The 15,248-nt window shown below is 43.1% G+C and overlaps 1 protein-coding gene across 5 annotated transcripts in view; it reads right to left on the reverse strand.

Annotated features, from left to right (window-relative positions):
• The window catches only part of LOC118361221 (ral GTPase-activating protein subunit beta-like), a 41,229-nt gene that overhangs the window by 17,931 nt on the left and 8,050 nt on the right, over positions 1 to 15,248 (reverse strand). For all 5 annotated transcript variants that reach the window (XM_035740974.2, XM_035740971.2, XM_035740976.2 and 2 more), the window contains exons 6-17: positions 10,405 to 10,536; positions 9,717 to 9,895; positions 8,011 to 8,159; positions 7,487 to 7,712; positions 5,351 to 5,552; positions 3,384 to 3,551; positions 2,797 to 2,911; positions 2,449 to 2,596; positions 2,283 to 2,347; positions 2,000 to 2,144; positions 1,075 to 1,196; positions 377 to 559 (exon numbers count right to left, since the gene is read on the reverse strand). In XM_035740974.2, coding sequence (XP_035596867.1) covers positions 377 to 559; positions 1,075 to 1,196; positions 2,000 to 2,144; positions 2,283 to 2,347; positions 2,449 to 2,596; positions 2,797 to 2,911; positions 3,384 to 3,551; positions 5,351 to 5,552; positions 7,487 to 7,712; positions 8,011 to 8,159; positions 9,717 to 9,895; positions 10,405 to 10,536 — 1,834 coding nt within the window. The remainder of the gene's footprint in view (positions 1 to 376; positions 560 to 1,074; positions 1,197 to 1,999; positions 2,145 to 2,282; positions 2,348 to 2,448; positions 2,597 to 2,796; positions 2,912 to 3,383; positions 3,552 to 5,350; positions 5,553 to 7,486; positions 7,713 to 8,010; positions 8,160 to 9,716; positions 9,896 to 10,404; positions 10,537 to 15,248) is intronic.

A 15,248-nucleotide genomic window follows, 5' to 3' on the forward strand; every position in this document is an offset into this window, starting at 1 on the left:
CCATTTTGAACAAACAATAATACGCTTGGGCTAGCTGGCTCTGTACCTGATGTAAGGTTGCAGTCTCCTGGGCACATGTACATACAACGCAGTTCTCATACACTGATTTCTCACATACACACCTTAAATCAGGTTACGGACCCCTAGAATTAGCGAGGGTATCAATATTAGCAAGCTACTTATTAGTTTCATAACACAAGGCTCCTTTAAAATGGCAGCTATCAGCAGAATCAGTGCCAGGAAGAAAACATGTGCAGGTGTGAGCGCAAGAAAACACAAGGACTTTTTTCCACCCTACTGTCCAGATGACATATGGCCATCTGCTGAATCATTTTACAATCTGGTTTGGAATCCAGTCTAGACTGAGGTGACCGACCTTCTCATCCAGCATGTCTGGGTGCTCGGTCAGCCACACACACAGACACTGGAAGGCTGCTACGATCATGGAGTGGAGGTCTCTGGAGTGAAGGGGGGCCGGCCGGCTGCATTGGTACACGATGTAACCACACACTGAGCTGACGGCACGCTTACGGTCCGCAGAGTCCACACACGCCTTCACCTGAGGACACAGAGCCTTTAGATGTGCATGTACAGTGGGTTGGGTGGATACTAAATCTTCATAGACTCCTTTTCAATGTGTTATCTTTTTATTGAGGGTTATCCCTTGCAGAAGAGTGTTTTACAGCTGGGTGGAAGTTGGGTAGTGGCTGGGTCTGGTGTGGTGGACTGGTGTTAAGTCTCAGCATGTGCAGTGGTGATAATAAAAATAGAATGGATTTATACGTAATGAAGGTAGGTTGTGTGTTGGGGTGAAGTTGGGGCCGGTGTATTTTAAGTCATGTTAAAGCTGGGATGTGTTTGGGTACTTAGGTTAGAGATGGGGTGGGAAGGAAAAGGGAAAGGGGATGTGGTGGGAAAGAACAGTTGGAATATATTGAAGTTCAGTATACTCCAACTTCATCTCGAAGCAAGGTCTAGCTTGTGTTAGGATAGTGTACAGTAGTTAGGTTTAGTGTAGTGTAGTTAGGTCTAGTTTTGTGTAGTTAGGTCTAGCATGCGTTGTTGTGGTGTCACCTTGGCCAGGCCAGCCAGCAGCTCCAGGGCGGCCAATGAGATGCTCATGTCGGACCTCCACTGGGAGTTGAGCCTCTGGGTGACCAGATGTATGCTGCGCACCAGGAGGCCCGCCGCAGTATCTGTAAAAGCTAGAGGATGTAAACCCCGAAACACCACCACCACAGATGGACCACCCCATGACTTGTTATCTGAATAATGACCTCAATAAGATCTGATAATGTAGTAGCCTTCAATAACACAGCACACAGAAGATACACTAATCATATGAAATATCAGATGCAGTGTAAAACCGGAAGTAAGTGTTAAACTCAACAGGTGAAAACAGAATTCACACAGTAGCAAAAAAATGTATGGCTTTTTAAGATAACTACATGTGCCAAGAGAGCGATAAAGTTATAACAAATATAGTGTTGAGGGATAGTCTTTTCCAGTTCAAGAGCAGTAGCACAGCATCACAGCAAACAAGTGTAGTACTTGCATCACATACAGATCATTTTTACCCAGCGCTTTTTAACTCTGTATATCACTTTCACCACGTTGGCTATGGACAAATACAGTGTTGTTAATTGAGACAGTTGCATTTCTAGAACATTGACCAGGTGTCAGTACTTGTGAATGGAAACAGCAACAACATTCAACATCTGAGTGAAATGAATATGCTAAATAAAATTATTGTAGTATGGCTATCGTGCTAAACAATACATAGCATGCCTAGTCTGACCTTAACACAGCCTGCTTGTGAAAATGGCTATTAGTTACAATCGGGTATCATAGTAACAGTAGATATAGCAATTGTGCTATCGCTAGCTAGTTAGCATGTAGTAAGTCCTTATTGTAGTCTGGGACGTGGCTACAATCAGTTATCATAGTAATGGTTATCGTACTAAAGAAAGCTAGTTATAGTTTAAAGGACTAGCTTTACCGTAGTCCCGGAGTAGCGCCTGGGCCGGGCGCTCTGAGTCTGGGCTGGTGGCCTCAGTGCCAGTGCTGCCCCCGCTAGTAAAGCTGAAGCTACTGCTGGTGCGGCTGTGGCCCTTCAGCCCCGCGTGGCTCCCATCCACACTGCCCTGGTACCGTACAAACACAGGGAGACAGAGCGCGTTAGCAAAGCCTCCAAACTCAACTCCATTGAGCCATTTGTTTATTTGAGTCAATGACAGTAGTTTGGTTCATATCAACACCGACCGAAATCATAAAGGCCTTACCGTTTCAGTTTGTGCACCTATGGACTCCAACAGAGCAGAGTCTTGAACAATATTAAGCATTGCACCTGAAAGGATGAAAATGTATAGATTAAATACATGTAAGGGACAAAAAAAGAGACAAGAAATCAAGAGAGGGAGAGAGAGAGAATGGTACTGAGTGGCAGACCTAGGATGAGCTGGGTGTTGTTGGGGTCCGTCTCTGTCTGCAGGGCTCCGATGAGGACGTTGACAAGACGTAGCCTCAGGGACAGGAAGGAAAGGGACTGCTCGTGGGGTGCCCCATCATCATCACTGAACTTCCCCTCCAGAAGAACCTACACATCAATCAAATCAGTCAATCCTTGGTTACTGGCCCAATGCTCTGACCAATGGGCTACCTGCCGCCCTGGTATCACTCTTATCATGGTGTATTGGGAAATAATATATATTTAAAAGCATGTTTACTAGACTAGATGATGTAATGTAGTCACCAGACACTTAAAAGAAAAAGCCAAGGTTGTAACAATTTCCATACCTCGGATTTGACGTTGCCAAAGTGGTGTGGGAGCGGCAGCATGGCCAGTAGGATGTGGATGGAAGCCCTCCTCAGGTCAGTGGGGTTCACGTACAGCTTGAACTTAGACAGCTCCCTGTAGCAGAGGGGGACAGTACCCTATAATTATAATTTCTTGAGCATAGAAATGATCTGAATTGTTTTGCTATGGCTGCTCAAGGAATTCCCATTAAATAGCATTAGCTAACATTACAGATATTATTAGCCTCGGGACAACTTCCATGGCATTCAGATGGTCACAGCACCAGAATGGTCAGGTTTTTGGTCATTGTACCCCAATTATTAAACAGCTAAATTGTTTATTCATGCGTGATTATTATTTTTTAAATCTGACTTAGCTTCCGCATTTGTTAGGAAAAGCGTTGAAGTAAAAGCATTTCTCTGTACCATTTAAATCTGCTATATCCTGTTCACCTGACAAATAAAGTCAGATTTGATTTAAAATATACGATTGGGTCGGTTTCAATAGTGTCCATTTTCAACATCGAGCCTGGTTCACATTTGGTAGTTTTAGAGGATTGTACATAATATATATATTGTATTGTCACCTGTCTGGCAGAATGGTCTCCAGAGCTGAGATGAAGTAGGGGACCACCACGTTGATGCCCTTCAGGTCGGAGCAGAACAGAGAGGAGGAGTTGAGGATGATGCTGGAAAGCACGGGCCTGCAGATGAAGTCAGAGATCTGGAGGCCCTGGATCAGAACCATGTAGAACCTGAGGGGAAAAGACAGAGGTTTCTTCAGATCAAAATAGGAACCATAGCGATTGAACTTGCAGCGGGTCAAAATATTAATTTGGGTAGCTATATCAGGAACCTGACAGATTCAAGACTAACACAAATAGTGAATAATTGAAAGCTAACACAAATGCAGAGTTAAGATACCTACACACATAGGCCCACATACAGTGGGGCAAAAAAGTATTTAGTCAGCCACCAATTGTGAAAGTTCTCCCACTTAAAAAGATGAGGCCTGTAATTTTCATCATAGGTACACTATGACAGACAAAATGAGAAAAAAAAATCCAGAAAATCACATTGTAGGATTTTTTATGAATCTATTTGCAAATTATGGTGGAAAATAAGTATTTGATCACCTACAAACAAGCAAGATTTCTGACTCTCACAGACCTGTAACTTCTTCTTTAAGAGGCTCCTCTGTCCTCCACTCGTTACTTGTATTAATGGCACCTGTTTGAACTTGTTATCAGTATAAAAGACACCTGTCCACAACCTCAAACAGTCACACTCCAAACTCCACTATGGCCAAGACCAAAGAGCTGTCAAAGGACACCAGAAACAAAATAGTAGACCTGCACCAGGCTGGGAAGACTGAATCTGCAATAGGTAAGCAGCTTGGTTTGAATAAATCAACTGTGGGAGCAATTATTAGGAAATGGAAGACATACAAGACCACTGATAATCTCCCTCGATCTGGGGCTCCACGCAAGATCTCACCCCGTGGGGTCAAAATGATCACAAGAACGGTGAGCAAAAATCCCAGAACCACACGGGGGGGACCTAGTGAATGACCTGCAGAGCTGGGACCAAAGTAACAAAGCCTACCATCAGTAACACACTACGCCGCCAGGGACTCAAATCCTGCAGTGCCAGACGTACTGGCTTAAGCAGGGGGACACATGTCCAGGCCCATCTGAAGTTTGCTAGAGAGCATTTGGATGATCCAGAAGAAGATTGGGAGAATGTCATATGGTCAAGTGAAACCAAAATATAACTTTTTGGTAAAAACTCAACTCGTCGTGTTCGGAGGACAAAGAATGCTGAGTTGCAGCCAAAGAACACCATACCTACTGTGAAGCATGGGGTGGAAACATCATGCTTTGGGGCTGTTTTTCTGCAAAGGGACCAGGACGACTGATCCGTGTAAAGGAAAGAATTAATGGGGCCATGTATCGTGAGATTTTGAGTGAAAACCTCCTTCCATCAGCAAGGGCATTGAAGATGAAACGTGGCTGGGTCTTTCAGCATGACAATGATCCCAAACACACCGCCCGGGAAACGAAGGAGTGGCTTCGTAAGAAGCATTTCAAGGTCTTGGAGTGGCCTAGCCAGTCTCCAGATCTCAACCCCATAGAAAATCTTTGGAGGGAGTTGAAAATCTGTGTGGCCCAGCAACAGCCCCAAAACATCACTGCTCTAGAGGAGATCTGCATGGAGGAATGGGCCAAAATACCAGCAACAGTGTGTGAAAACCTTGTGAAGACTTACAGAAAACATTTGACCTCTGTCATTGCCAACAAAGGGTATATACCAAAGTATTGAGAAACTTTTGTTATTGACCAAATACTTGTTTTCCACCATAAAACAAACACCATGATTTTCTGGATTTTCTTCCCTCATTTTGTCTGTCATAGTTGAAGTGTACCTATGATGAAAATTACAGGCCTCTCTCATCTTTTGAAGTGGGAGAACTTGCACAATTGGTGGCTGACTAAATACTTTTTTGCCCTACTGTACAGGAGCACAGCACGCTAGGATGAAACTGCCATTTTACCTGGACAGGTAGACTGGGAGAATGTCCTCTCCAGTCTTCTTACTGCAGAAGATGCGGCACAGGGTACCGCAGGCCTCGGCACGGCCCGCCTCGTAGCTCTCGGGGAACTCGTTGGTGTCGAACATGGGGTTTGACACCATGGAGTCGGTGGACATCTGGGATCCCTTCCTTCTCAGCTCCAGACCCACCTGAGTGGCTATGGCTGTGGAGGGGACAGAAGGAGACACAGGAGTGAAAGGAGCCCGGAATGGGACATCCTCACACGTGAACGTGTGAAAACAGATAGAAACACACAAATAGAAACGAAGACATAAACACACGTACAACACATTGAAAAGTGACCAAACACACAAACACATTAAAAGTACACAAACTGAGGTAAATACTGTACACAAACTGTGCAGACACAAAATGAGACAAGGAAAACAAACCTAAATGGCTACAAAACACACAGACTCACACACACATTTACACGTACGAACGTAAATCAGCAGGCGCACAAAGAGGGACGTCTGACACAGAGTTTGCCATAAAAAGTGTTGTCTTTATCATGGGCTAAGTGAACGGAATTAAAGGTTTGAAACTTTTACGTGAACATCTTTTCCCAACACAAGTTGTGAGAAGACGTCGGCACAAAATCTCTGTCAGCTCAGCTCCCTTGTACTTGCATTATGATGACGTCACTCAAGGTACAGACATTTACTTCATGCATTGAGGCACCAAACCAAAATTCTATAAACGTATAAGTGAACTGACAACACAAGGGGAAACAATATGAGAACAATGCGCTGAATTCAGGGCAAACCAAAAAGCGTTAGTGCCACGATAGATATAAAGTCAATGGAATATGGTGGTGTGGTCACAAACTGGCAACGCTATGTCGGGACAGTGGCGAGGCTGTGTACTCCCATTCCATTTCCAACCCGCAGAACATTGAGAGAACGTTGGCGCAACGCTCAAATGACGGTGGTGGGGGTAAAAGGTAACGATGATGGGCGATGACCATGGAGAAATTAAACCAAAGCAGGATTCAAAGAACTGACTGCGAGTCAAGAGAAAAGCCGCAGCTCCTACTTACAAGATTTATAAGAAAGGAGAATTTGGATAAAAGAGGCTGCAAGATAACAGAAATAGTGGAAAGAGAAATCAAAGCATATCAATATTCTCTCAATTCATTCTAAATGCATGAATTGTGTTTTTCCTCCTCAATGGATGACCTTTCATCCTGAAACTGTTTAAACATCAGACATGGTAGACACGAGTCAGCATGCAGGACAGACACAAGCACCAAAACACGAGATAAGAGACAGTCCTCGACATAATGATCCTTTTCTACCTTTTTACATGTGCTTAATCAGTGTTCCCCAATCCTGTTCTTGAAGAACCGCCGTATTGCAGGACTTTCTCCCAGCTTAGTGCCATCACACCTGGGTCGCATTTATTTGGCACCAAACTGAAGAAAATGGACTGAAACATGGACTGACTACCTGAACTTGTCCAATAAGAAACACCCATTTCCATTTTTAGTTGCAAAACATTGTGCGACTGAGAGCCCTAATGAATACCACCCTTAAATCAACTGATCTCTTCTTGCCCTTGGTGAGCCGAATCGGGCAGATCACTACTAAGCTTATGGCTCTCCAGGAGCAGGATTGACAATCAACCCTACAATAGTGCCGTCATCTCCTACAATCATAAGGCACAAGACGGAACTACACAGACACATGCAGAAGTTCATTGTGTTTATCTCACAGCATAAATTCAATCTTGTGACCACTGCAATAAAACACTGCAGATGGAGACATTGAGTGTACTGACTGGGGAAATGCGCAAAGGTGCATCTAGATTGAATTCTCCATCCTACAGTGTTCTGTGGAGTGGAATGTCAATTAGACTAACTGATATCAGAGTGGTCTCCACACAGTGCTTTAGCAGATGTGAAAAGCAGTGAGAGAGAAAAAAGAAAAACCACAGTCCTCTGACCCCAGCCCACTCCACCCAAAACACACACAAGTCCAACCCTTAACCCAACACAAAGACATGCATCCAACCCAACCTCCCCCACACACACAAATGGTAGAAGCTTGTCCATCCAGTCAGGCAGGCAATCAGTCAGTCAGATCAGTCATTGCTTACCAGTCATGCTGGGGTCTCGGCTGAGGCCGCTGTGGAGCTTGCAGTGCACTAGCGCCGCGTCAAACAGCCACTGACCGAAGAGGTTGAGGATGCTGTTGACCTTAGGCCTGGCTGGGGCGGGCAGCGGCTGCATCTCCCAACTGCTCTGGGTGGGGCTGGCCAGCATGGTGGGCGATGACGACAGCTGCTGGGACGCGGACACTTTGGCTGGCTGGGCTACGCTGCCCTGTAAGGGGAGGGTTTAGTCTGAGTTAGAGCACAGGCATTCAAATCCGGGCAACAATTTTTTATTTCAAATACTTTAGCGCCACTGTATTGAGCTTGACCTGGCGAGATTGAACCAATGGAGTAGTCGACGAAAGTGCAAACCCCACCCTGTCCGGCACACCAGGCAAGCGAGATTGAACACTCAAAGTACTTGAAAGAAAACAAATTTGGTTTGAAACAAGGTCTGCTGATGTAAGCACAGTACACAGGCCAAGATGACGTATGCACATGATTTGTAGGCTATACAGTTGACTTACCGTTAAACTCTTGCTGGCGGTTTTGGTGACCACGGTGTGTCGCTGCTTGCGGCTGTGTGGGGGCGTGGTGTTGTTGGAGGAGGGAGGGGACATGCTCAGTCTGTTGACCGGTGTGGGCGGGGCACTGTCGACCCTGGGCCGTGATATGCCTGCAGAGGAGAAGGGGGCAGGTGCCAAAACAAGACACGCCCAATAGTCTGAATAACCAGCGGTTGTGGCGTGTCCTGCCTCTGATAGAATGTCCTCTATTAGTGGAAAAACAAGCCTCTGTTCCAATACCTTTGAAATGCCATTGATTCTGCCCCCTAGTCACAACAGGTTTTAAGAGGTAAGAAAGCAACATCCCATGTAAACAGGATTGTGTTAACCCCATGTTTGTCCAACCGCACAGCCAATAGGTGTTAATAGGCAGATTATAGAGCTATTACTTGTGCCTGTGCTTTTTCAGGACTCATTGACACACTTAAAACATAAGACTTTTAGGCGGTATCAATTAACTTATGCCCAAACAACAGAACAATGCTACTGTGGTATCAGTTGTCAATGGCAGCCAGTTCAACTAGTACAAGTCACATCTTGCAGCTCTTTATAAACCATTTGAACCATCAAATCAACCGAAACAGCCCATTTGAGAGTAATAGCGAGCCCTTCAGCCCAGTTTGACTTGCCAAAACCATGACAGAACGGCCTAAAAACGTCCTCGGGACAAATCGGGTACTAGAAAAATAAACTCCAGGGGACAACGACACAATGTCGAAAGAACGTTAAGGTGACCTTCAGGGGACCATGACACAACGTCCCAAGAACATCCCTGGAACTATAAAAAAGGTTCCCTTGGGACCATCATGCGATGTTCTAAGGCCCAGTCAAATTAAAGTCCTAAGATCGTCCTAAAAAGGCCCTACATGTTCCTCAATGTCATCTTGTAAATAGAGGTAAATAGACAAAGGGCCCCCAGAGAACATTCCCATGGGACCATCAAGCAACGTTCTTAGAACGTCAGAGGGATACCGTCGCGCAGAAACCCTTAAGAAACCTCATGGGAACGTCGCTGAATGTCCTCAGGACATCCCGTTTACTGGGATTACCCAGTAAGCAATCCATGCTTTGGTTTAGTTTCGCTGGCACGGTTTCCAAATTCTAACGTTTTAGCATTTGTGGCGCAAACCCCATTCAAGTCATGGTACCATTATTAGCAAGCAAAAATCGATTGTGAAGCTCAACAAAATCACTTGCAGGTGTTTTCAACATGCACGAAAAATGCTAAAATGAGTCCCATGACTTGAATGGGATTTGTTCCACAAACGCTAATGTGCACATTAGCATGTGGAAACAGTGACAAAATTAAAACAAAGCATAGATTGATGTCATACCTTGTCCATAGACCTCTTATAAGGTAAGGAAAACAACATGTAATTTTGTAATTTGGGTGAACTATCCCTTTAAGGCACAAATTGACACTTTTATCAGTTCAAACTGCTGACAAATACTGTATGCAAACAAATTCAGACCAGGGTTGGGGTCAAATCCATTTCAGGGAGTAAACTGAATTCCAATTACAACTTTCCTAATTTCCTTTCAATGAGGAAAACAAAGTGTAATTGGAATTTGTTAACTTCCTGAATTGACCCCAACACAGATTCAGACTAGAGGTGCACTGTGTTGCACCACCACTTGACCCTGAGTGACGGAGGTCGTCTTCTCACCCAGGAAGGCGTCCACCAGGCAGCTGACCCCCCGCATGGCCCTGAAGAAGATCTGGGGAAGCTGCTTGAGGCAGGGGTGCAGCACCACCTCATGAGGGATGCCGCTCGAGTTGAGGAACTGCTCCTGGAACTTGGGCGTGGTGCTAACCAACGTCGGGTTGCTCAGATCCACGGGGTTGCTGCGGAAACCACAAGGGACAGGAGAGAGAAGTGAGGATGGATTGACACACACTGAGGGCCTCATTCACTGACACAGACCTGTATTACTGGGTGGGGTTGACAATGTGCTGGGAAAATATGTCTAGAACATTGAATGGCATTAGCCACAGCAAAACAAAAGGGGGTTGTAGTCATTAGGCAACAGACAACATTTTGCTAAAAAAAGATGTTTAAAAAAAAAAAAAAAAAAAATTCTTATTGGTCCAGTTCCCTCAATGTTTCAGTTCGATTTCTTCCATTTGGTGCATAATTAATACGACCCAATATTATGTGGCCAAGAAATAAGGTAGATGAGGAAAAGAGGGCATGTAAGGACATCACCAGGGCACAAAGCGTCTCAAAAGGTGGAGTGCTGATCTAGTATCAGTTTTGAATTTTAGATCACAATGAATAAGATTGTGTGGGAAAATCCTAGATCAGCACTCCTACTCTGAGATGCTTTGTGGATATAGGCCCAGAACTTCTCTACCTCAGCATGTGGAGGAAGCGGAACCAGGTCTGGGCAACACAGTCGTTGTCCATCTCTACTGGAATCAGGTTGGCATCCTCATCAGGGACTTTAAACGGGGGGAACGAGGGGCCATGGGTGAACCGCAACAGCCTGGGTGAAAAGTCAACACACAGACAAGACGCACATGCAGACACACATACACACAAAATTTAGTATGCCCATTTCCTCCTCTCTGTCATTATGTTTTAAATTGATAGTGGTACTTCCTGCAATATGAAATAGCAGATACTGTTTCTCTGCTCTCACAGTTCTTTTTGAACCAACTGAAAACTTCAGAGGTTAGCTACAGTATTTAAGTAAAAATACTTTAAAGTACTACTTAAGTAGTACTTTACTATTTATATTTCAAACTCTTACTTCAGTACATTTCTAAAGACAATTATGTACTTTTTACATGCATTTATCCTGACACCCAAAAGTACTCTTCACATTTTTTATTTTTAACAGTAAAGGAAAATAGTCCAATTCACACACTTATGAAGAGAACCTCCCTGGTCATCCCTACTACCTCTGATCTCGTGGACTCACGAAGCACAAATGCGTGTTGGAATGTGCCCCTGTCTGTCCATAAAAAATATATATAATTGCCTTTAGTTTTGCTTAATATAGGCCATTTCAAATTATTCATACTTTTGATGCTAAGTATATTTTTGTAACTACATTTCCTTTTTTTTTAACCTTTATTTTACTAGGCAAGTCAGTTAAGAACAAATTCTTATTTTCAATGACGGCCTAGGAACAGTGGGTTAACTGCCTGTTCAGGGGCAGAACGACAGATTTTTGTACCTTGTCAGCTGGGCGTTTGAACTTACATTTACATTTACATTTAAGTCATTTAGCAGACGCTCTTATCCAGAGCGACTTAACTTGCAACCTTCCGGTTACTAGTCCAACGCTCTAACCACTAGGCTACCCTGCCGCCCCAGATACTTAAATATATTTAAAACCAAATACTTAGACTTTTACTCAAGTAGTATTTTACCAGGGGACTTTCAATTGTACTTGAGTCATTGTCTATTGAGGTATATTTACTTTTACTCAAGTATGACAATTGGGTACTTTTTCCACCACTGGTTAGCTACATTACAGGAAAAGTACAATGCCAGACAGTAATCCAAAAGTCAAATTGACTCACTAGATATGCAAATCAAGGGACAAGATGTCTAGATAGTAGTTGTTCTAAAAGCTACTAAGTCAACACCAGAGCACCCACACAATAAGCCAGGAGAGTGGAATTGGAAAACTGCTAAAATAATACCACCAAAGAGGGCGACTAAAATTAAATGAAATTGAATTAAGTCGCCCTATGGGTCGTTCCATGAAATCCGTCCCTTTTGGGTAGTGTAACTTTTTGGCTAGTGTAAAAATATAATACAGAACCAGTCTAAAGCTTGGACACACCTACTCATTCAAGGGTTTCTTTATCTTTACTATTTTCTACATCAAAACTATTTAATAAAACATATGGAATGATGTAATAACCAAAAAATGTGTAAAACAAATTCAAATGATAGATTCTTCAAAGTAGCCACCCTTTGCATTGATGACAGCTTTGCACTCCTGGCATACTCTTGGCTGCTTTTCCTTCATTCTGCGGTCCAACACATCCCAAACCATCTCAATTGGGTTGAGGTCAGGTGATTGTGGAGGCCAGGTCATCTGATGCAGCACTCCATCACTCTCCTTCTTGGTCAAATAGCACTTACACAGCCTGGAGGTGTGTTGGGTCACTGTCCCGTTGAAAAACAACTGATAGTCCCACTAAGTACAAACCAGACGTGATGGTGTATCGCTGCAGAATGCTGCAGTAGCCATGCTGGCTAAGTGTGCCTTGAATTCTACATAAATCACTGACAGTGTCACCAGCAACGCACCCCCATACCATTACACCCCCATGCTTCACGGTGGGAATGACACATGCGGAGATCATCAGTTCACTTACTCTGCGTCTCACAAAGACATGGCGGTTGGAACCAAAAATCTCAAATTTGGACTCATCAGACCAAAGGACAGATTTCCACTGGTCTATGTCCATTGCTCGTGTTTCTTGGCCCAAGAAAGTCTCTTCTTATTGGTGTCCTTTAGTAGTGCTTTCTTTGCAGCAATTCAACCATGAAGGCCTGATTCACACAGTCTCCTCTGAACAGTTGATGTTGAGATGTGTCTGTTACTTGAACTCTGTGAAGCATTTATTTGGGCTGCAATCTGAAGTGCAATTAACTCTAATGAACTTATCCTCTGCAACAGAGGTAACTCTGGGTCTTCCTTTCTTTTGGCGGTCCAGTTTCATCATAGCGCTTGATGGTTTTTGCGACTGCACTTGAAGAAACTTTCAAAGTACTTGAAATTTTCAGGATTGACTGACTATGTCTTAAAGTAATGACGGACTGTCGTTCCTCTCTGCTTATTTGAGCCGTTTTTGCCATAATATGGACTAGGTCGTTTACCAAATAGGGCTATCTTCTGTATACCACCCCTACCGGGCTCCCGAGTGGCGCAGCGGTCTAAGGCACTGCTTCTAAGTGCTAGAGGCGTGACTACAGACACTGGTTCGATTTCAGACTGTATCACAACCGGCCGTGATAGGAGTTCCATAGAGCTGAGCACAATTGGCCCAGCATCGTCCGGGTTTGCCCCGGGGTAGGCCATCATTGTAACTAAGAACTTGTTCTTAACTGACTTGCCTAGTTTAAAAACAACACAACTGATTGGCTCAAACACATTAAGGAAAGACATTCCACAAATTAACTTTTAACAAGGCACACCTGTTAATTGAAATGCAGTCCAAGTGACTACCTCATGAAGCTGCTTGAGAGAAAGGCAAGAGTGTACAAAGCTGTCATTAAGTTAAAAGGTGGCCACTTTGAAGACATTCAAATATATTTTGATTTGTTTAACACTTTTTTGGTTACTACATGATTCCATATGTTGTTTCATAGTTTTGATGTCTTCACTATTATTTTACATCTACAATGTAGAAAATAGTAAAAATAAAAATCCTTGAATGAGTAGGTGTGTTCAAACTTTTGACTGGTACTGTATATAAATAGACATTTTTACATTCTGTCATGAAGAGCACATGCTCAACTTGTTTTTCAATCTCAAATTAAATAAAATGTATAAGTGAATACAAAATTTTAAAAATACAACCTGCAATATCTAACTTTTTGGGCGACCCAACCAAATTCACATAGAAATGTGACATAGATCTGTCATTCTCATTGAAAACAAGTCTAAGAAGTGGTAGATCTGTTCTTGTGCACCATTTCTATGCTTCCCATTCTGAAGTTTCATTTTAGCATCTTTTACTTTCGCTTTTGTATACCAGCTTCAAACAGCTGAAAATACAATATTATTGGATATTGAAAATATTTTACACTGTAGTTTAAATGGTGAAAGTATTATCGACACTACACTTGCTTGTTTTGTCACAAACTGAAACTAGGCAAACTATTAGAATTGTAGCAACCAGGAAATGGTGAAGCAATTTCTGTATAATGCATCTGTAAGCGCCAAATAAAGTAACAGGATTGAAAATAATCTTAAATCAGCCATAAATCCCCTTGTGACAGGGGGAATGGAAGCTTGTTGAGTGCAACATGGAGGGGAAATTCCCCCCCAAAACTTCACAAAAATGTTAAAACATTTCTAGCCTGCCTATACGCTGAGTGTACAAAACATTAAGGAGACCTGCTCTTTTCATGACAGACTGACAAGGTGAATCCAGGTGAAAGCTATGATCCCTTACAGTTCTCACTTATTAAATCCACTCCAATCAGTGTAGATCAAGGGGAGGAGACAGGTTAAAGAAGGATTTTTAGGCCTTTAGACAATTGAGACACAGATTGTGTACATGTGCCATTCAGGGGGTGTCTTTGAAAAGGGTATGTTAGCAGGTGCCAGGCGCACCGGTTTGTGTCAAGAACTGCAACATTGCAGGGTTTTTCACACAACGGTTTCCCCCGTGTATCAAGAATGGTCCACCTCCCAAGGGACATCCAGCCAACTTGACACAACTGAAGGAAGCATTGGAGTCCACATGGGCTACCATCCCTGTGGAACACTCGACATGCCCTGACGAATTGAGGCTGTTGAGGGCAAAAGGGTGGGTGCAACTCAATATTAGGAAGGTGTCCCTAATGTTTTGTACACAGGGTTGGCGTGTTATGCTGGACCCATTCAGTTTTCAACCACCCGAACATTTTCTAAAAAAGCAGAACTAGGTCACCTGCTTTTACACTATGATTTGACTAATAAAATGTTGAATGTTTCTTTTGAATTGGAATGTTTTTACCATGTTAAAATGAGAGTTCAGTTCACGTAACAGGGTTGACCTTAAAAGAAGGGGCAAGCTTTTGACTTCAGAAATTATCTTCAGAAATGACTGTCAAAGAGACAAAATTACTACAGCTTTACACTGACGGTGAAAACTCAAAATGTTGGGGTTAAGTGGGTTAAAATCCTTCTAAAAGTCACAGAGGGACATGTCAAAAAGCTGAATCTTGGCACTTTAGCAAGTCTTTATTGGAGATGTATTGAATATTCCATGTGGTCTAAATTAAAAAGACCCTTCTTTTAAAATTCTATATTGGTGCACAATTTCTACGTACAATATCAAAAGGAATCAAAAAGGGACTCATTTCGTCGAACGACACCTCTATAGTGCTCACCGAACAAAACGGCCTTTGTCTTTAATCCAAACTAATTCAACAGAATGGTACTCAAGTTTTGTATTTTTTGAGTGTCTAAATAAATACCAACAAAGGAACACAACACATAAGCTCTTCTTCAGAAAGTGGGAA

This window comes from Oncorhynchus keta, chromosome 28 (assembly GCF_023373465.1).
Source record: "Oncorhynchus keta strain PuntledgeMale-10-30-2019 chromosome 28, Oket_V2, whole genome shotgun sequence".
NCBI classification, from domain to species: Eukaryota; Metazoa; Chordata; class Actinopteri; order Salmoniformes; family Salmonidae; genus Oncorhynchus; species Oncorhynchus keta.